The sequence below is a fragment of the Lipotes vexillifer genome, unplaced genomic scaffold (genome assembly GCF_000442215.2).
Source record: "Lipotes vexillifer unplaced genomic scaffold, Lipotes_vexillifer_v1.1 scaffold230, whole genome shotgun sequence".
Lineage (NCBI taxonomy): Eukaryota > Metazoa > Chordata > Mammalia > Artiodactyla > Lipotidae > Lipotes > Lipotes vexillifer.
The window spans coordinates 8,072,313-8,094,486 of NW_006775143.1; the positions used below are offsets into that span (position 1 = coordinate 8,072,313).

Genomic DNA, 22,174 nt, shown 5'->3' on the forward strand with positions numbered 1-22,174 from the left:
ACCGGGGCACGAACCCGCGTCCCCTGCATCGGCAGGCGGACTCTCAACCCCTGCGCCACCGGGGAAGCCCCATATGGTAACTCTTTATTTAACTTATTGTGGAACTGACAAATTGTCTTCGAAACAGCTGCACTATTTTACATTCCCACCAGCAATGTATGAGGGTTCTGATTTCTCCATACCCTCAGCAACATGTGTTATTATTTTCTTTTTTGATTACAGCTCTTTGTCTCTTAAGGTGAAACAAAATGCACAATTTTCTTTTCTAATAGTAATGTATTCATTGTTGTCATTGCTGTGGTCATGAAAGTTATAATGTAGTGGGGGTGGCAGGGGAGAGGTTTTGATCCTGTGGGTGGCTAATTTTCTTTTGACTCAAACAAAATAAACGGAAAGTGGTATTTGAAATCAGATTGTAATGGATTAGAGCAATTGGAATGCTAACATATTTTCTTGTCTCTTGGCTCCAAATCTTTCACAAAGATGGGCAGTGAAGAGGCATAAGGCTTAAAAGAAAGAAATATGCAAGCCTTACTTAAAATTCAAGACATTATATCACCCCATGTCTCAAGTGTGAGTTATAAAGAGACCTTTACTCGTTCTTATTTTTTACAATATGCTCTTTCCATATTGGATTCCACTGGCGCCCTTCTGCAGTCCTTCACAGGCTCTTTTAAATAGAGGTCATTTTGTCCTTCAGTCCATTCTGTTTTGGCCCCCATCTCTCACCCGTCTCCTAGAGCTCTTGAATGAGAAAGCTCAGGAATGCTGGTAACAGTCATTTTTTCTACTGTAACATTCCTGGAAGCTTTGAGGATATATTAGAAAAGTTCTTGGCAAGAGAATCTGTAATGTATCAGCTGTCCCTGGGCTCTCAGATATGCCTCCTGAGACGTCACCAAGTACCATTGTTGGTCCAGAGAGAGGATACCAAAATGGTGACTTCATGCCACTTCTTTCATTTTCCAGGAGTTGGCCCAAATTTATCACATCAAAGCAATACCCACATTTCAGATGTTCAAGCAAGCCCAGAAGGTATGTTTCTATGGTAACTGGCAGATTGAAATAGATTATAGAGCCATCAGAGTCTTAAAAAAAAAGGCCTGGGGTGTCCTGGATGGACGAAACAACTGTATTTATTTTCAATCTTAGCAATGTAATTCTTAGTTTCTGAACTTTACATATTGGCAAGGGGTTAAAAAAAAAAAAAAGCATGAATCGTGATAAATCTCCGCATTCAGACCATTTGAGGTGTCCCAGTCCATATGAAATACGCCACTATTATCCCTCTCTGGGGCAGAACCATCAAAAAAGAACCTTATAACAAGGGGCATGATGAAATTCTCTCACAAATATATACACGTTTTTCACACTTGGGCAAACATCAATCAAAAGCTATTACAGGGCTTCCCTGGTGGCGCAGTGGTTGAGAGTCCGCCTGCCGATGCAGGGGATACGGGTTCGTGCCCCGGTCCGGGAAGATCCCACATGCCTGTGCTCCGCAACGGGAGAGGCCACAACAGTGAGAGGCCCGCTTACTGCAAAAAAAAAAAGAAAAAAAAGCTATTACAAGGTTAAATAGCCTAGTGGTTGACCAGGCAGGTTCTGGGCTCAGATTTCTGTGGTTCAAAAACCAGTTCTTCCACTTCCCAGCAGTTTACTTAATAACGTCTTGGTATCTTAGTTTGCCTATATCTGTAAAAACATGGACCGTAAAAAGTTTCCCCCTCCGTAGTGAAAATGAAATGAATTAACATGACTAAACTTTTTAGACCCATCCTGACACACATGAGTATGTTATGTTAATTATCTCGAAGATATTAATGGAATGGAATGCCTCAAATACTTGGTGTGTGATGAAACTAGTAATTACATATATGGCTGGGAGCACAGACACTTGTGTGTACCTTTTGAAAGGTGATTTTGTAACACACTTAAGACGAACAAACTGTTCATTCCCTTTCACACATTATCCCATTCTTGGGAATTTTTGCTAATGAAATACCTCATGGAAAAATAAATGGCTAAGTGCATAGTAATTGTAGCATTATTTCTGACAAAATATGGAAGCAAGGTAAATGTTTTTTTTTAGTAGAGTGGCTAAGTGATTTATGATACATCTAGTCTATGAAACAATATGCAATTAAAAAGGGTTATGGACAGAAAAGAAGCAGATTCACAGATACAGAAAACAAACTACTGGTGGGGGGGAAGCAGTATAGGGGTGGGGGAGTGGGAGGTACAAACTATTGGTTGTGACAGGCTCAAGGATGTATTGTACAACACGGGGAATATAGCCAATATTGTGTAATAATTATAAATGGAAAGTAACCTTTCAAAATTGTAAAAAATGTTTTTAATTGTTTTAAATGACTGAGCTAAGAGATTAAATAAATAAAAAGAGTTATGAAGAATATATGTAAAGTAAAAAAAATTCATACTTAAACTTTGTAAAGATTACGTCTGCAGTACAGAGAATGAGAGCATTTGATATGCTGTTGCTGCACGCGGGCTTTCTCTAGTTGCCGTGAGGGGGGACTACTCTTTGTTGCGTTGCGTGGCCTCTCATCGCGGTGGTTTCTCTTGTTGCGGAGCACAGGCTCTAGGCACGCGGACTTCAGTACTTGTGGCATGCGGGCTCAGTAGTTGTGGCTCGTGGGCTCTAGAGCGCAGGCTCAGTAGTTGTGGCGCACGGGCTTAATTGCTCCGCGGCATGTGGCATCTTCCCGGACCAGGAATCAAACCAGTGTCCCCTGCATTGGCAGGCGGATTCTTAACCACTGTGCAACCATGGAAATCCCAAAGCAATAGATTTAAATAATTTTTCCCCCAAAAATGGCACTACTTATTCCCTTTCTTGAGGTTTTACTTGAAAATTGAAACCGTTTAATGTGTGCGTTCTTTTTTTTTTTAACAACTTCATTGGAGTATAATTGCTTTACAATGCTGTGTTAGTTTCTGCTTTACAACAAAGTGAATCAGCTATACATATACATATATCCCCATATCTCCACCCTCTTGCATCTCCCTCCCACCCTCCCTATCCCACCCCTCTAGGCGATCACAAAGCACCCAGCTGATCCCCCTGTGCTATGCAGCTGCTTCCCACTAGCTATCTATTTTACATTTGGTAGTATGTATAAGTCCACGCCACTCTCTCACTTTGTCCCAGCATACCCTTTCTCCTCCCCGTGTCCTCAAGTCCATCCTCTCTTTTTCTTTTTTTTTTAGATTCCATGTATATGTGTTAGCATACGGTATTTGTTATTCTCTTTCTGACGTACTTCACTCTGTATGACAGACTCTAGGTCCATCCACCTCACTACAAATACCTCAATTTCGTTTCTTTTTATGGCTGAGTAATATTCCATTGTATACATGTGCCACATCTTCTTTATCCGTTCATCTGTCGATGGACACTTAGGCTGTTTCCATGTGCTGGCTATTGTAAATAGAGCTGCAGTGAACATTGTGGTACATGACTCTTTTTGAATTATGGTTTTCTCAGGGTATATGCTCAGTAGTGGGATTGCCGGGTCGTACGGTAGTTCTATTATTCGTTTTTTAAGGAACCTCTGTACTGTTTTCCATAGTGGCTCTATCAATTTACTTTCCCACCAACAGTGCAAGAGGGTTCCCTTTTCTCCACACCCTCTCCAGCATTTATTGTTTGTAGATTTTTTGATGATGGCCATTCTGACCAGTGTGAGGTGATACCTCATTTTTGTTTTGATTTGCATTTCTCTAATGATTAGTGATGTTGAGCATCCTTTCATGTGTTTGTTGGCAATCTGTATATCTTCTTTGGAGAAATGTCTGTTTAGATCTTCTGCCCATTTTTGGATTGGGTTGTTTGTTTTTTTGAATATCGAGCTGCATGAGCTGCTTATAAATTTTGGAGATTAATCCTTTGTCAGTTGCTTCATTTGCAAATATTTTCTCCCATTCTGAGGGTTGTCTTTCGGTCTTGTTTGTGGTTTCCTTTGCTGTGCAAAAGCTCTTAAGTTTCATTAGGTCCCATTTGTTTATTTTTGTTTTTATTTCCATTTCTCTAGGAGGTGGAACAAAAAAGATCATGCTGTGTTTTATGTGATAGAGTGTTCTGCGTATGTTTTCCTCTAAGCGTTTTATAGTGTCTGGCCCTACATTTACGTCTTTAATCCATTTTGAGTTTACTTTTGTGTATGGTGTTAGGGAGTGTTCTAATTTCATTCTTTTACATGTAGCTGTCCAGTTTTCCCAGCACCACTTACTGAAGAGGCTGTCATATTTCCATTGTATATTCTTGCCTCCTTTATCAAAGATAAGGTGACCATATGTGCGTGGATTTATCTCTGTGCTATCTATCCTGTTCCATTGATCTATATTTCAGTTTTTGTGCCAGTACCATACTGTCTTGATTACTGTAGCTTTGTAGTACAGTCTGAAGTCAGGAGCCTGTTTCCTCCAGCTCCATTTTTCTTTCTCAAGATTACTTTGGCTATTTGGGGTCTTTTGTGTTTCCATACAAATTGTGAAATATTTTCTTCTTGTTCTGTGAAAAATGCCATCGGCAGTTTGATAGGGATTGCATTGAATCTATAGATTGCTTTGGGTAGTATAGTCATTTTCACAATGTTGATTCTTCCAATCCAAGAACATGGTATATCTCTCCATCTGTTGGTATCATCTTTAATTTCTTTCATCAGTGTCTTATAGATTTTTGCATACAGGTCTTTTGTCTCCTTACGTAGGTTTATTCCTAGGTCTTTTATTCTTTTTGTTGCAACGGTAAATGGGAGTATTTCCTTAATTTCTCTTTCAGATTTTTCATCATTAATGTATAGGAATGCAAGAGATTTCTGTGCATTCATTTTGTATCCTGCTACTTTACCGAATTCATTGATTAGGTCTAGTAGTTTTCTGGTAATGTCTTTAGGATTGTCTATGTATAGTATCATGTCATCTGCAAACAGTGACAGCTTTACTTCTTCTTTTCCAATTTGTATTCCTTTTATTTCTTTTTCTTCTCTGATTTCTGTGGCTAAAAATTCCAAAACTATGTTGAATAATAATGGTGAAAGTGGGCAACCTTGTCTTGTTGCTGATCTTAGTGGAAGTGGTTTCAGTTTTTCACCATTGAGAATGATGTTGGCTGTGGGTTTGTCATATATGGCCTTTATTATGTTGAGGTAATTTCCCTCTATGCCTGCTTTCTGGAGGGTTTTATCATAAGTGGGTGTTGAATTTTGTCGAAAGCTTTTTCTGCATCTATTGAGATGATCATATGGCTTTTATCCTTCAGTTTGTTAATATGGTGTATCACATTGATTGATATGCATTTATTGAAGAATCCTTGCATTCCTGGGACAAACCCCACTTGATCATGGTGTATGATCCTTTTAATGTGCTGTTGGATTCTATTAGCTAGTATTTTGTTGAGGATTTTTGCATCTATGTTAATCAGTGATATTGGCCTACAGTTTTCTTTCTTTGTGACATGTTTGTCTGGTTTTGGTATCAGGGTGATTGTGGCCTCATAGAACGAGTTTGGGAGTGTTCCTCCTTCTGCTATATTTTGGAAGAGTTTGAGAAGTATAGGTGTTAGCTCTTCTCTGAATGTTTGATAGAAATCTCCAATGAAGCCATCTGGTCGTGGGCTTTTGTTTATTGGAAGATTTTTAATCACAGTCTCAATTTCAGTGCTCATGATTTGTCTGTTTATATTTTCTATTTCTTCCTGGTTCAGTCTAGGAAGGTTGTACTTTTCAGAGAATTTGTCCATTTCTTCCAGGTTGTACATTTTATTGGCATGTAGTTGCTTCTAGTAATCACTCATGATCCTCTGTATTTCTGCAGTGTCAGTTGTTACTTCTCCTTTTTCATTTCTAATTCTGTTGATTTGAGTCTTCTCCCTTTTTTTCTTCATGAGTCTGGCCAATGGTTTATAAATTTTGTTTATCTTCTCAAAGAACCAGCTTTTAGTTTTATTGCTCTTTGCTATCGTTTCCTTCATTTATTTCTGATCTGATTTTTATGATGTTTTTCCTTCTGCTAACTTTGATCTTCCCGAACCAGGGCACGAACCCGTGTCCCCTGCATTGGCAGGCGGACTCTCAACCACTGCGCCACCAGGGAAGCCTCTCCCTTTTTTTCTTGATGAGTCTCGCTAATTGTTTATCAATTTTGTTTATCTTCTCAAAGAACCAGATTTTACTTTTATTGATCTTTGTTATCGTTTCCTTCATTTCTTTCTCATTTATTTCTGATCTGATCTTTATGATTTCTTTCCTTCTGCTAACTTTGGGGATTTTTGTTCTTTCTCTAATTGTTAGGTGTAAGGTTAGGTTGTTTATTATAGATGTTTCTTGTTTCTTGAGGTAGGATTGTATTGCTGTAAACTTCCCCCTTAGAACTGCTTTTGCTGCAACCCATAGGTTTTGGGTCGTTGTGTTTTCGTTGTCATTTGTTTCTAGGAACTTTTTGATTTCCTCTTTGATTTCTTCAGTGATCTCTTGGTTATTCAGTAGCATATTGTTTAGCCTCCATGTGCTTGTAATTTTTACAGATTTTTTTCCTGTAATTAATATCTAGTCTCATAGCATTGTGGTCAGAAAAGATACTTGATGTGATTTCAATTCTCGTTTACTTCCCAAGGCTTCATTTGTGACCCAAGATATGATCTATCCTGGAGAATGTTCCATGAGCACTTGAGGAGAAAGTGTATTCTGGTGTTTTTAGGTAGAATGACCTATAAATATCAATTAGGTCCATCTTATTGTCATTTAAAGCTTGTGTTTCCTTGTTTATTTTCATTATGGATGATCTGTCCATTGGTGAAAGTGGGGTGTTAAAGTCCCCTACTATGATTGTGTCACTGTCAATTTCCCCCTTTATGGCTGTTGGCATTTGCCTTATGTATTGAGGTGCTACTTTGTTGGGTGCATAAATATTTACCATTGTTATATCTTCTTCTTGGCTTGATCCCTTGATCATTATGTAGTGTCCTTCTTTACCTCTTGTAATAGTCTTTATTTGAAATCTATTTTCTCTGGTATGAGAATTGCTACTCCAGCTTTCTTTTGATTTCCATTTGCATGGAATATCTTTTTCCATCCCCTCAGTTTCAGTCTGTATGTGTCCCTAGGTCTGAAATGGGTCTCTTGTAGACAGCATATATACGGGTCTTGTTTTTGCATCCATTCAGCCAGCCTGTGTCTCTTGGTTGGAGCATTTAAGCCATTTACATTTAAGGTAATTATCGATATATATGTTCCTATTACCATTTTCTTAATAGTTTGGGGTTTGTTATTGTAGGTCTTTTCCTTCTCTTGTGTTTCCTGCCTAGTAAAGTTCCTTTAGCATTTGTTGTAAAGCTGGTTTGCTGGTGCTGAATTCTCTTAGCTTTTGCTTGTCTGTAAAGGTGTTAATTTCTCTGTCAAATCTGAATGAGATCCTTGCTGAGTAGAGTAATATTGGTTGTAGGCTTTTCCCTTTCATCACTTTAAATATGTCCTGCCACTGCCTTCTGGCTTGCAGAGTTTCTGCTGAAAGATCAGTTGTTAACCTTATGGGGATTCCCTTGTGTGTTATTTGTTGTTTTTCCCTTGCTGCCTTTAATATTTTTTCTTTGTATTTAATTTTTGATAGTTTGATTAATACATGTCTTGGCGTGCTTCTCCTTGGGTTTATCCTGTATAGGAGTCTCTGCACTTCCTGGACTTGATTAACTATTTCCTTTCCCATATTAGGGAAGTTTTCAACTGAAATCTCTTCAAATATTTTCTCAGTCCCTTTTTTTTCTCTTCTTCTTCTGGGACCCCTATAATTCGCATGTTGGTGCATTTAATGTGTCACAGAGGTCTCTGAGACTGTCCTCAATTCTTTTCATTCTTTTTTCTTTATTCTCCTCTGCAGTAGTTATTTCCACTATTTTATCTTCTGGGTCACTTATCTGTTCTCTGCCTCAGTTATTCCACTATCGATTCCTCCTAGAGAACTTTTAGTTTCATTTATTGTGTTGTTCATCATTGTTTGTTTGCTCGTTAGTTCTTCTAGGTCCTTGTTAAACGTTTCTTGTATTTTCTCCATTCTATTTCCAAGATTATGGGTCATCTTTACTGTCATTCCTCTGAATTCTTTTTCAGGTAGACTGCCTATTTCCTCTTCATTTGTTTGGTCTGGTGGGTTTTTACCTTGCTCCTTCATCTGCTGTGTGTTTCTCTGTCTTCTCATTTTGCTTATCTTACTGTGTTTGGGCTCTCCTTTTCGCAGGCTGCAGGTTCGTATTTCCTTTGTTTTTGGTGTCTGCCCCCAGTGGCTAAGGTTGTTTCAGTGGGTTGTGTAGGCTTCCTGGTAGAGGGGACTAGTGCCTGTGTTCTGGTGGATGAGGCTGGATCTTGTCTTTCTGGTTGGCAGGTCCATGTCTGGTGGTGTGTTTTGGGGTGCCTGTGACCTTATTATGATTTTAGGCAGCCTCTCTGCTAATGGGTGGGGTTGTGTTCCTGTCTTGCTAGTTGTTTGGCATGGGGTGTCCAACACTAGCTTACTGGTCGTTGAGTGGAGCTGGGTCTTAGCATTGAGATGGAGATCTCTGTTAGAGCTTTCACCACTTGATATTATGTGGAACTGGGAGGTCTCTGGTGCACCAATGTCCTGAACTCGGCTCTCCCACCTCAGAGGCACAGGCCTGACACCCGGCTGGAGCACCAAGACCCTGTCAGCCACAGGGTTCAGAAGAAAGGGAAAAGAAAGAAAGAAAGAAAATAATAAAATAAAATAAAGTTATTAAAATAAAAAATAGTTATTAAAAATAAACAGTTAAAAAGTAATTTAAAAAAAGAAGGAAAAAAAACAGAGAGAGAGAGCAACCAAACCAAAAAACAAATCCACCAATGATAACAAGCACTAAAAACTATACTAAAGAAAAACAAAAAACTGACAGAACCCTAGGACAAATGGTAAAAGCAAAGCTATACAGGCAAAATCACACAAAGAAGCATACACATACACCCTCACAAAAAGAGAAAAAGGGAAAAAATATATATATCATTGCTCCCAAATTCCACTGCGTCAATTTGGGATGCTTCGTTGTCTATTCAGATATTCCAGAGATGCAGGGTACGTCACATTGATTGTGGAGATTTAATCTGCTGCTCCTGAGGCTGCTGGGAGAGATTTCCCTTTCTCTTCTGTTCGCACAGCTCCTGGGGTCCAGCACTGGATTTGACCCCGCCTCTGCGTGTAGGTCCCTTGAGTGCGTCTGTTCTTCGCTCAGACAGGACGGGGTTAAAGGAGCAGCTGATTCGGGGGCTCTGGCTCACTCAGGCTGGGGGGAGGGAGGGATACGGAGTGTGGAGTGAGCCTGTGGCGGCAGAGACCAGCATGACGTTGCAACAGCCTGAGGCGCCGTGCGTTCTCCCAGGGAAGTTGTCCCTGGGTCACGGGACCCTGGCAGTGGCGGGCTGCACAGGCTCCTGGGAGGGGAGGTGTGGTTACTGACTTGTACTGCACACAGGCTTCTTGGTGGCTGCTGCAGCAGCCTTAGCACCTCACGCCCATCTCTGGGGTCTGTGCTGATAGCCATGGCTCACACCCGTCTCTGGAGCTCCTTTAAGCAGTGCTCTGAATCCCCTCTCCTCAGGCACACTGAAACAATGGTCTCTTGCCTCTTAGGCAGCTCCAGACTTTTTCCTGTACTCCCTCCCGGCTGGCCGTTGTGCACTAGCCCTTTCAGGCTGTGTTCACACAGCCAACCCCAGTCCTCTCCCTGGGGTCTGACCTCCAAAGCCCGAGCCTCAGCTCCCAGCCCCCGCCCACCCTGGCAGGTGAGCAGACAAGCCCCTCGGGCTGGTGAGTGCTGGTCGGCACTGATCGTCTGTACAGGAATCTCTCCGCTTTGCTCTCCGCACCCCTGTTGCTGCACTGTCCTCTGTGGCTCCGAAGCTTCCCCCCGCCGCCACCCCCCGTCTCCACCAGTGAAGGGGCTTCCTAGTGTGTGGAAACTTTTCCTCCTTCACAGCTCCCTCCCCGAGGTGCAGGTCCCGTCCCTGTTCTTTTGTCTCTGTTTTTTCTTTTTTCTTTTGCCCTACCCAGGTACGTGGGGAGTTTCTTGCATTTGGGGAAGTCTGAGGTCTTCTACCAGCATTCAGTAGGTGTTCTATAGGAGTTGTTCCACATGTAGATGTATTTCTGATGCATCTGTGGGGAGGAAGGTGATCTCCACTTCTTACTCTTCCGCCATCTTGAAGGTCTCCAACATATGCATTTTTAACTACCTCCACCTACATGGTCAAATGGTTTGTGTGTCATCTTTTATTATCTTCTCCTTCTCTTCTATCAGAGAAATGAAGATGCTTCCTCATTTGAAGTCAATTCCATCCATCTCTTGATTGCATCCCTCCCTTCTGTGCCAGGCCTTTATTCTTCAGTGATCTTTTTTCAAACCTGGTTTTTGGACCCTTGTTGTTTTTGCCACCCAGCTACTCTTCCCTATTAGTAGTTCTCTCATTTTCCTCCAGGGAACCAAGCCCTTTCTAGTTCTTAGTCCATGTACTTCCTAGGGCTCTATCTCTAGGTCTAGATAAATCAGTGAACTCCATCACCATCAAGAATGGGCCAGTCATTCCATTCAAGCCAATCCAAGCCCAACCAGAGCTAATTCCAGGGCTTTTCTTAAGCAGCTAGGTAAAAGCCTCTTCTTTTGATTGTACTAAACTTGAACTTGGAAAGATATGATGCTGAAGCTATTACATAGCTGGCTTGCCCATAGGGAACCTAAAAATGAAAGCTCCATATAGAGGAAAGCAGAGTCAGGCCAACAAGTGCCCATGGCCTTGGTTGAACCCTGAATCTATCCATGCCTGAAGCCTGAACTACCCCCATAAATTCTGTAGTTATGTAAACTTTGGGCTGCTTTTTCTGTCTTTTGCAACCAAAACATTTCTTTCTTTTTTTCTTAAAATCAGAAAGATGATTTTTTCTTTTTTTTTTCTTTTTTTTTCTTTTTTTTTTTTTTTTTTGCGGTACGCGGGCCTCTCACTGTTGTGGCCTCTCCTGTTGCAGAGCACAGGCTCCGGACGCGCAGGCTCAGTGGCCATGGCTCACAGGCCTAGCCGCTCCGCAGCATGTGGGATCTTCCCAGACCGGGGCACGAACCCATGTCCCCTGCATCGGCAGGCGGACTCTCAACCACTGCGCCACCAGGGAAGACCCAGAAAGATGATTTTAATCTTATTTCTCAATAAAATAATAGCATATATTTGTAAAGCAAACAATTTTAAGAATATTTCTCTAAAGGCTTTCTGGAATTCCTAAAGGAAATTCATCTACTTTAGAAAGAAAATTCCAAGGAATTATGGAAAACAACATAAAATTATCAAGTAGCCTCCTCCCCCTACAACACACAGTAATCATTCTGGTACAAAGCACTTTTTTTTTTTTTTTTTTTTATACAGCAGGTTCTTATTAGTCATCAATTTTATACACATCAGTGTATACATGTCAACCCCAATCACCCAATTCATCACACCACCACCACCATCCCCCCGCAGCTTTCCCCCCTTGGTGTCCACACGTTTGTCCTCTACATCTGTGTCTCAATTTCCACCCTGAAATCCGGTTCATTTGTACCATTTTTCTAGGTTCCACATGTATGCATTAATATACGATATTTGTTTTTCTCTTTCTGACTTACTTCACTCTGTATGACAGTCTCTAGATCCATCCACGTCTCTACAAATGACCCAATTTCGTTCCTTTTTATGGCTGAGTAATATTCTATTGTATATATGTGCCACATCTTCTTTATCCATTCATCTGTCAATGGGCATTTAGGTTGTTTCCATGACATGCCTACTGCAAATAGAGCTGCAATGAACACTGGAGTGCATGTGTCTTTTTGAATTGTGGTTTTCTCTGGCCCAGTAGTGGGATTGCTGGATCATATGGTAATTCTATTTTTAGTTTTTTAAGGAACCTCCATACTGTTCTCCATAGTGGCTATATCAGTTTACATTCCCACCAACAGTGCAAGAGGGTTCCCTTTTCTTCACACCCTCTCCAGAATTTGTTGTCTGTAGATTTTCTGATGAAGCCCATTCTAACCGGAGTGAGGTGATACCTCATTGTAGTTTTGATTTGCATTTCTCTAACAATTAATGATGTTGAGCAGCTTTTCATGTGCTTCTTGGCCGTCTGTATGTCTTTTTTGGAGAAATGTCTATTCAGGTCTTCTGCCCGTTTTTGGATTGGGTTGTTTGTTCTTTGAATATCGAGCTGCATGAGCTGTTTATATATTTTGGAGATTAATCCTTTGACGGTTGATTCGTTTGCAAATATTTTCTCCCATTCTGAGGGTTGTCTTTTGGTCTTGTTTATGGTTTCCTTTGCTGTGCAAAAGCTTTTAAGTTTCATTAGGTCCCATTTGTTTATTTTTGTTTTTATTTCCATTTCTCTAGGAGGTGGATCAAAAAAGATTTTGCTGTGATTTATGTCAAAGAGTGTTCTTCCTATGTTTTCCTCTAAGAGTTTTATAGTGACCAGTCTTACATTTACGTCTCGAATCCATTTTGATTTTATTTTTGTGTATGGTGTTAGAGAGTGTTCTAATTTCATTCTTTTATATGTAGCTCTCCAGTTTTCCCAGCACCACTTATTGAAGAGGCTGTCTTTTCTCCATTGTAGATCCTTGCCTCCTTTGTCAAGATTAGTTTACCATAGGTGCGTGTGTTTACCTCTGGGCTTTCTATCTTGTTCCATTGATCTATGTTTCTGTTTTTGTGCCAGTACCATATTGTCTTGATTACTGTAGCTTTGTAGTATAGTCTGAAGATAGGAAGTTAGATTCCTCCAGCTCCATTTTTTTCCCTCAAGACTGCTTTGGCTATCTGGGGTCTTTTGTGTCTCCATACAAATTTTAAGGTTTTTTGTTCTAGTTCCATAAAAAATGCCATTGGTAATTTGATAGGGATTGCATTCAATCTGTAGATTGCTTTGGGTAGTATAGTCATTTTCACAGTGTTGATTCTTCCAGTCCAAGAACATGGTATATCACTCCATCTGTTAGTATCATGTTTAATTTCTTTCATCAGTGTCCTATAGTTTTCTGCGTACAGGTCTTTTGTCTCCCTAGGTAGGTTTATTCCTAGGTATTTTATTCTTTTTGTTGCAGTGGTGAATGGGAGTGTTTCCTTAATTTCTCTTTCAGATATTTCATCATTAGTGTATAGGAATGCCAGAGATTTCTGTGCATTAATTTTGTATCCTGCAACTTTACCAAATTCATTGATTAGCTCTAGCAGTTTTCTGGTGGCATCTTTAGGATTCTCTGTGTATAGTATCATGTCATCTGCAAGCAGTGACAGTTTTACTTCCTCTTTTCCAATTTGTATTCCTTTTATTTCTTTTTCTTCTCTGATTGCCGAGGCTAGGACTTCCAAAACTATGTTGAATAATAGTGGTGAGAGTGGGCATCCTGATCTTAGAGGAAATGCTTTCAGTTTTTCACCATTGAGAATGATGTTTGCTCTGGGTTTGTCCTATATGGCCTTTATTATGTTGAGGTAGGTTCCCTCTATGCCCACTTTCTGGAGAGTTTTTATCATAAATGGGCGTTGAATTTTGCCAAAAGCTTTTTCTGCATCTATTGAGATGATCATATGGTTTTTCTTCTTCAGTTTGTTAATATGGTGTATCACATTGATTGATTTGCATATATTGAAGAATCCTTGCATCCCTGGGATAAATCCCACTTAAACATGGGGTAAGTTTTCCTGATAGGGGACTCTAGTGCTTTAAAATAGACTAGATAATCCTAGGGATAATCTGAAGGTAGAACAGACCAATGCCTCATTTCCAATCTGGTACCCTGGAAGAAAACAGTGTATTTTCTTTGAGGTCTTGAGAGGTTTTTCTTCTGCTTTGTTTTGTTTTTGGTTCATTTTGTAATTAACCTTATTAAGGTATCATTTACATACAATAAAATGCAGACATTTTTAGTCAATGGTTCAGTGACTGTTAATTAATGTATACATTTGTATAACTACCACCCCCATAAAGATAGATAACAATACTAAAACCCTAGAAAGTTTCCTCCTAGGCTTTTGCAAAAGTATCCCCATCTCCCACCCCAAGGCAACCATGGATCTGTTTGTTTGTTTTTTTACATCTTTATTGGGGTATAATTGCTTTACAATGGTGTGTTAGTTTCTGCTTTAACAAAATGAATCAGTTATACATATACATATGTTCCCATATCTCTTCCCTCTTGCGTCTCCCTCCCTCCCACCCTCCCTATCCCATCTCTCCAGGTGGTCACAAAGCACCAAGCTGATCTCTCTGTGCTATGCGGCTGCTTCCCACTTGTTTGCTAGTATTTTGTTGAAGATTTTTGCATCTACATTTATCAGTGATATTGGTCTGTAATTTTTTTTTTTTTTGTAGTATATTTGTCTGGTTTTGGTATCAGGGTGATGATGGCCTCATAGAATGAGTTTGGGAGTGTTCCTTCCTCTGCAATTTTTTGGAAGAGTTTGAGAAGGATGGGTGTTAGCTCTTCTCTAAATGTTTGATAGAATTCACCTGTGAAGCCATCTGGTCCTGGGCTTTTGTTTGTTGGAAGATTTTTAATCACAGTTTCAATTTCATTAGTGATTGATCTGTTCATATTTTCTATTTCTTCCTGGTTCAGTCTTGGAAGGTTATACCTTTCTAAGAATTTGTCCACTTCTTCCAGGTTTTCCATTTTATTGGCATAGAGTTGCTTGTAGTAGTCTCTTAGGATGCTTTGTATATCTGCGGTGTCTGTTGTAACTTCTCCTCTTTCATTTCTAATTTTATTGATTTGAGTCTTTTCCCTCTTTTTCTTGATGAGTCTGGCTAATGGTTTATCTTCTAAGAATAAAATTCTTCTTCTAAGAATTTTGTTTATCTTCTCAAAGAACCAGCATTTAGGGCTTCCCTGGTGGCACAGTGGTTAAGAATCTGCCTGCCAATGCAGGGGACATGGGTTCGATCCCTGGTCTGGGAAGATCCCACATGCCACGGAGCAACTAAGCCCATGAGCCACAACAACTGAGCCTGTGCGTCTGGAGCCTGTGCTCCGCAACAGGAGAGGCCGTGACAGTGAGAGGCCTGCGCACCGTGATGAAGAGTGGGCCCCGCTTGCCGCAACTGGAGAAAGCCCTCGCACAGAAACAAAGACCCAACACAGCCAAAAATAAATAAATAAATTTATTTAAAAAAAAAAAGAACCAGCTTGTAGTTTTATTGATCTTTGCTATTGTTTTCTTTGTTTCTATTTCATTTATTTCTGCTCTGATCTTTATGTTTTCTTTCCTTCTCCTAACTTTGGGTTTTGTTTGTTCTTCTTTCTCTAGTTCCTTTAGGTGTAAGGTTAGATTATTTATTTGAGATTTTTCTTGTTTCTTGAGGTAGGCTTGTATAGCTATAAACTTCCCTCTTAGAACTGCTTTTGCTGCATCCCACAGGTTTTGGGTTGTCATGTTTTTATTGTCATTTGTCTCTAGGTATATTTTGATTTCCTCTTTGATTTCTTCAGCGATCTCTTGGTTATTTAGTAACGTAGTGTTTAGCCTCCATGTGTTTGTGTTTTTTACTTTTTTTCCCCTGTAATTCATTTCTAATCTCATAGTGTTGTGGTCAGAAAAGATGCTTGATATGATTTCAGTTTTCTTAAATTTACTGAGGCTTGATTTGTGACCCAAGATGTGATCTGTCATGGAGAATGTTCCATGCACACTTGAGAAGAAAGTGTAATCTGCTGGTTTTGGATGGAATGTCCTATGAATATAATTAAATCTACCTGGTCTACTGTGTCATTTAAAGCTTCAGTTTCCTTATTTATTTTCATTTTGGATGATCAGTCCATTGGTGTAAGTGAGGTGTTAAAGTCCCCCACTATTATTGTGTTACTGTCGATTTCCTCTTTTACAGCTGTTAGCAGTTGCCTTATGTATTGAGGTGCTCCTATGTTGGGTGCATATATATTTATAATTGTTATATCTTCTTCTTGGCTTGATCCTTTGATTATTATGTAGTGTCCTTCCTTGTCTCTTGTAACATTCTTTATTTTAAAGTTTATTTTATGTGATATGAGTATTGCTACTCCAGCTTTCTTTTGATTTCCATTTGCATGGAATATCTTTTTCTATCCCCTCACTTTCAGTCTGTATGTGTCCCTAGGTCTGAAGTGGGTCTCTTGTAGACAGCATATATATGGGTCTTGTTTTCGTATCCATTCAGCAGGCCTGTGTCTTTTGGTTGGAGCATTTAATCTGCTCACGTTTAAGGTAGTTATCAATATGTATGTTCCTAAGACCATTTTCTTAATTGTTTTGGGTTTGTTTTTGTAGGTCCTTTTCTTCTCCTGTGTTTCCCACTTAGAGAAGTTCCTTTAGAGTTTGTTGTAGAGCTGGTTTGGTGGTGCTGAATTCTCTTAGCTTTTGCTTGTCTGTAAAGCTTTTGATTTCTCCATTGAATCTGAATGAGATCCTTGCTGGGTAGAGTAATCTTGGTTGTAGGTTCTTCCCTTTCATCTCTTTAAGTATATCATGACACTCCCTTCTGGCTTGTAGAGTTTCTGCTGAGAAATCAACTGTTAACCTTATGCGAGTTCCCTTGTATGTTATTTGTCATTTTTCCCTTGCTGCTTTCAATAATTTTTCTTTGTCTTTAATCGTTGCCAGTTTGATTACTATGTGTCTTGGCGTGTTTCTCCTTGGGTTTATCCTGTATGGGACTTGCTGTGCTTCCTCGACTTGGGTGGCTATTTCCTTTCCCATGTTAAGGAAGTTTTCTACTATAATCTCTTCAAATATTTTCTCTAGTCCTTTCTCTCTCTCTTCTCCTTCTGGGACCCCTATAATGCGAATCTTGTTGCGTTTAATGTTGTCCCAGAGGTCTTTTAGGCTGTCTTCATTTCTTTTCATTCTTTTTTCTTTATTCTGTTCTGCAGCAGTGAATTCCACCATTCACTCTTCCAGATCACTTATTCGTTCTTCTGCCTCAGTTATTCTGCTATTGATTCCTTCTAGTGTAGTTTTCATTTCAGTTATTGTATTGTTCATCTCTGTTTGTTCTTTAATTCTTCTAGGTCTTTGTTAAACATTTCTTGCATCTTCTCCATCTTTGCCTCCATTGTTTTTCCAAGGTCCTGGATCATCTTCACTATCATTATTCTGAATTCTTTTTCTGGAAGGTTACCTATCTCCACTTCATTTTGTTGTTTTGCTGGGGTTTTATCTTGTTCCTTCATATGGTACATAGCCCTCTGCCTTTTCATCTTGTCTGTCTTTCTGTGAATGTGGTTTTTGTTTCACAGGCTGCAGGACTGTAGTTCTTGCTTCTGCTGTCTGTCCTCTAGTGGATGAGGCTGTCTAAGAGGCTTGTTGCAACCAAAACATTTCTAATGAATATATCTGATGTTCTCTCAGACTGCTCTCTTTTATTTTATTTTATTTATTTATTTTTTTAAATTTTTTTTCAGTACACAGGCCTGTCACTGTTGTGGCCTCTCCCATTGCGGAGCACAGGCTCTGGACGTGCAGGCTCAGCGGCCATGGTTCACGGGCCCAGCTGCTCCATGGCATGTGGGATCTTCCCAGACCAGGGCACGAACCCGTGTCCCCTGCATCGGCAGGCGGACTCTCAACCACTGCGCCACCAGGGAAGCCCTGCTCTCTTTTATTTTATGGTCTAATTCATAAAAGAATTGGATGTATTTACTGCTTCCAATTCTCATTTTCTACTCATTCCCTCACCCACTCTTGAAAGTCACCAAGAATCTTCCAGCACCTAGTTTAAAAAGCCATTTCTCAATCCTGCTCTTCCTTGATTACACCAGTGTCATTAACTAATCAGCTTCTATATTCTGGAAACTTCTTCCTTTTTTGGCTTCTATTGTTGATTCATCCCCAAGTTCTTCTGGCTTCTTTGTCTCCTGCCATTCTTAAACATAAGTGTTTCCCAAGGCTCTGTCTTTTTTCCATTTTACCTCTCTCCCTTAGTAATTTCACCCCCACTTCTAGTTCTAGCTGTGAATACCTTTAACTTAAACAATAGCCCTCCTCACCCCCAAGTTCACGCCAAAGCTTTGTTCTCTTTTCCAAATAGATCCTTGCTCCATGTATGTCATTCCCTTATTTAAAAGTTGATACCCCTCCCCCTCCATTGCCTTCAGAATCAAGACTAGACCCTTGTATTCAAGTCTGACTTTAAATTTTCTCCCTAATTTTGATCCAATCTACCTTTCCAAGCCCATTTTTGTTTGACTCACATCTTAACTTCATGTAGTTTTCTCATATTCTTCTAAGCACTTGGAGTTGTTCATGTCTGATTTGAAACCCCAGGGCCTAGGAGAATCCCCCATCAATAGAAAATACTTATTTTGTGTTTGACTAATGAGGGAGTGAACGCATGAAAGAATGAGCAAACAAATGAAGCCTGCTGTCTTTTCCCTGCATCCCCCCACCAGCTTTGCCTCCCCTTCTGATTTTGTCCTCCTATTAATCTGACTCAGAGGAAGTTTCTGTCCAGCTCAGAATAGCTTTCTGGTTTCATCCTTTCTGCAGAAGATATTGCTTAATGGCTCAAAGGTTGTTCTCTGTTTTATGAAACAAAACTTTGTGTTCTCAGTTGATTATGTGTCTAGGCTCTCGAGCAAATCCATAGCTATGCTTTTGAGATAAGGCTTGGCCCTGCTTAGTCTTGGTTCTCTCTGGAGGTGTAAGAGCCCTCACTTGTAGGTGGAGAGACCTCCTATAATCAAGTATTTCTTAACTTGTGTCTACAGGGTATGGATCCTTTTGAATTAATGGAACACAATGCCTGTATTCTAGGGATCATTAAGGATCTCAAAATTGAATTTTATGCCAACTAGCTAATGGAAAATAAAATCAACTGAATTGATGACAATGTCCATTAAACTGATCTACCTCCCTGTAGTCTAATTCCAGAGTCATCTAGCAAGCCTCTAACTATAACATGGATATCCATGTCCCAAGAAACTTTCTTGAGAATGGAATTTTTCATTGAATAGCGTTAACTTAGCAAGGCGGTTATAGAGTTGTTTTTTTTTTAGAAAGACAACTTGAGATTATTTATGTCATAATATCAAATGAGTCTACTTCTAAATTTCATTTGTAGTTATATGTAATCATATCTCCAGAAAGATTCATACCTGGATCAATTTAGATATCATTTGAAAACCTGTGGAAAAGATTTGTAATGGTTGTTCCATTTGACAAAAATATCAATCTTCAGTGCAAAAGACAAAGGCACAAGAAAAGGAGGTGGGAGAGGTAATAAAGACACAGTACCACAAATCTTTTACCTCTTTGGACTCCACCCCCAGCATTGGGTAACTGAACAGCCCAGTAGGGCTTCTGCAAGGTCCCCATTTCTAACCATTACATCCAGAGCTGCAGGCAAACTATGAGACCTCTGAAATTCCCCTCAGGCTCTACCTGTTAGTGGTCTGCACTGGAAAATCATTGGAACCAGAGGAAGTTTGGGATGGCCAGGCCAGAAGACTAGTCCCTGTGAATTTCCCTCCTCTCTCAATAGAATTGACTATGAAGGCTGCCAGTGACGTTCACTGTTTCCCTGGGAATAGAGAAAAATTAAATATACTTCTCTGAGACCACTTCTATAAGTGTGCTCCTCTCTTTCTTCTGGGATGAAACAACTGAAAATTGGCTTATTGAAGCAGTTAAATACTATTTATCTAGTATTAAAAAATACCCTAGAATCTAGCTTCGATGGAGTAATAAGAAGTGTCTTTACATTTATGGTAAAACATCTGGCAACAAGCCACTGTCCATTAATGCCTTTTAAAATGTACACTGTATAAAAGGCCTTATGATAATTCCTTATAGGACATAGAGTTAGGAGAATGTAGAGTTAGGAGAATGTTTGCCTCCCTTGAAAATGTGATCAGCTTCCTTTCATTAGATCAGAAGACTTAGGGAATCCCTTGGGTTTCTGTTTCCATCGCTGCCAAAAACCTCAGGATTACCTCCTCTACTCAAATACAATAGCCCCCTTACCTGCAGTTGCCTGGCATTTCCTAATTGCCATCTCCACACTGGATCATCCTTTAATGGTTCTGTTATTTTATCTTGGCCTTGAGTCTAGCTCATTTCAAATATTTGCAAAATACATAGACCATAAACAAAATAAAACATTAAAAACCTAAAACAAATGAAGCTACATAATCACGACCTAGGGTCATGGTAGATGATGGGCCTTCCCTGGTGCTGGAAGTTTTCATGCAGAGGTTAGATGAACATCTGGCTGGGATGCACTATAAACAACAGCTATAATTATTTCACAGTTTTAGGGCAAAGGACAGCCAAAACAAATTCTAGGTAATAAATAAGGTGGGTTTGTTCCTTCCGGCTGTATTCCTTAGTGTTTTCATCTAGGACATCACAGCATGTTCCAGTAAGATTCATTGTGGTTAAAAAAAGAAAACAAAAGAAAAAGAAAACAAAATGTGCATTCCTGTGGTGTCTGTCAGATGGGGCATCCAAAACCTTGGCTGATTTTTGTAACCAGAATAATACACTATATGCTATTATGAGTAGTTCATAAATTTGGTTTATAGACCCTCTTAAAATCTGTAGACCCTCTTAAAATCCAGTGGAGACTATAAACTCTCTCTCTCTCCAGAAAAATATACGTATAAACTGAAATGTGCATGTAATGCCTAGGGTATTCAATGAGCCTCTGAAGCCCATCAGTAGATCCTCTATGTGCATTACGTTGCTTCTAGCTAAAGTTCGTATGTCTATGTAGAGGAAAGGAAGACTAAAAAAGATTTAGCAAGTCTTGGCCAACTGCTTAAATATGGGCCAACTCTCAAAAGTTGCCTCCCTCTTTTCATTTTTTGATATGAGAGTAAGATGGCTTCCTAAAGCAGTTAGGAAAGATGGGAGTGATGGGATATGAGTACATAGATGCTAATACATGAGTTATTCACAAATGAATAATTCAGAAGAACTGAGCTCTCATATGGGGTGAGAAGAAGCTCTTGCCCTTATGTGTGTGAATCGCAGGGCTCCAGCTGAGGTCATGGAAGTCATTTCCAGCAAGCACCCTCCTTGAAGTTGGTACAGAGATAAAAAGAATCCAAAGTAGGTGGCACCATCAAGTGCTAGAAAGAGGATAGGCTTGGAAGCAGAGGTCCCATACGCACTGTCTTCGAGGGCCAGGCAGGGACAATAGGTGACACAGTAGGGAGTGAGGAGGGTGGTGGTCCCTGGAGAATCACCCTCCCAAATGCTCATTGTTCAAGTGCATAAAAAACAGTGTTTGGCACACAGACACACACACACAGACACACACCCGCAAGAGTGTCGGCAGCTGGCTTTTGCCATCTCTGGAGTCAGATGATTGTAGGTTGAATTCCAGGTCTGCTTCTTAGTAGTGGGGGACCTTGGGAATGTGTCTTAACCACCTTAAGGCTCAGTTTCATTCTTTGTGAAATAGAGACAGTATCATGTGTCTTTGAACTATTGTCATAAAAATTTGTGATAATGTAAATAAAGTGCCCAGCACTAGTCTTTGTACATACTATAAAATGTAGCTATTGTTAGAGCCCCAGGATCTAACTGTGCACCTATCTTCCTGAAAATGTATGGGTAAATAGAAATTTAGAAATGAAGGTTACCAGAGACCTCTGAAGCTCTTTTGAGTAACCATAGTATGCATTTAAGCTAAGTTATCTTAGCATTCAGGAGTTACCTACCAATGGTATTCAACCTTAATGGATTGTTTTAGTTACAGAGGGCTTCTGCATGAGGAGGAAAAGAAAAGAATTCTCATATAGTCTTCAGGGCTCTGAGGGGTGCAGATCCCCAAAAGGGGTTACATATCAGCCCCATAAGCAGCTGATACATTATCAGAGATTAATTGACTGGAGGAGGCAAGAACTAAGTGACATGAAGGGAAAGTCAGAGAAGTACAGCAACTATTTATCACCATTTAGCAACCTTTAGCACCATAGCTAAAGATGCAGCTCTCAGCTTTAGCAACATACAGGCAGTAATTACTTGTGTACCTCTTTTCTCCAGGGCAGGGATTTGGGTGAGGCAAGTGAGGCAAAATATTGCAGGTGTAGGGTGGAAACCTGTCTTTATTTGAATTTTTTTTTTTTTTTTTTTTTTTTTTTTTT

The 22,174-nt window shown here is 39.9% G+C and overlaps 1 protein-coding gene across 1 annotated transcript in view; it reads left to right on the top strand.

Moving 5' to 3' along the window:
* The window catches only part of TXNDC8 (thioredoxin domain containing 8), a 48,808-nt gene that overhangs the window by 10,799 nt on the left and 15,835 nt on the right, over nt 1–22,174 (top strand). Inside the window, exon 4 of the mRNA XM_007449785.1 lies at nt 970–1,035. Coding sequence (XP_007449847.1) covers nt 970–1,035 — 66 coding nt within the window. The remainder of the gene's footprint in view (nt 1–969; nt 1,036–22,174) is intronic.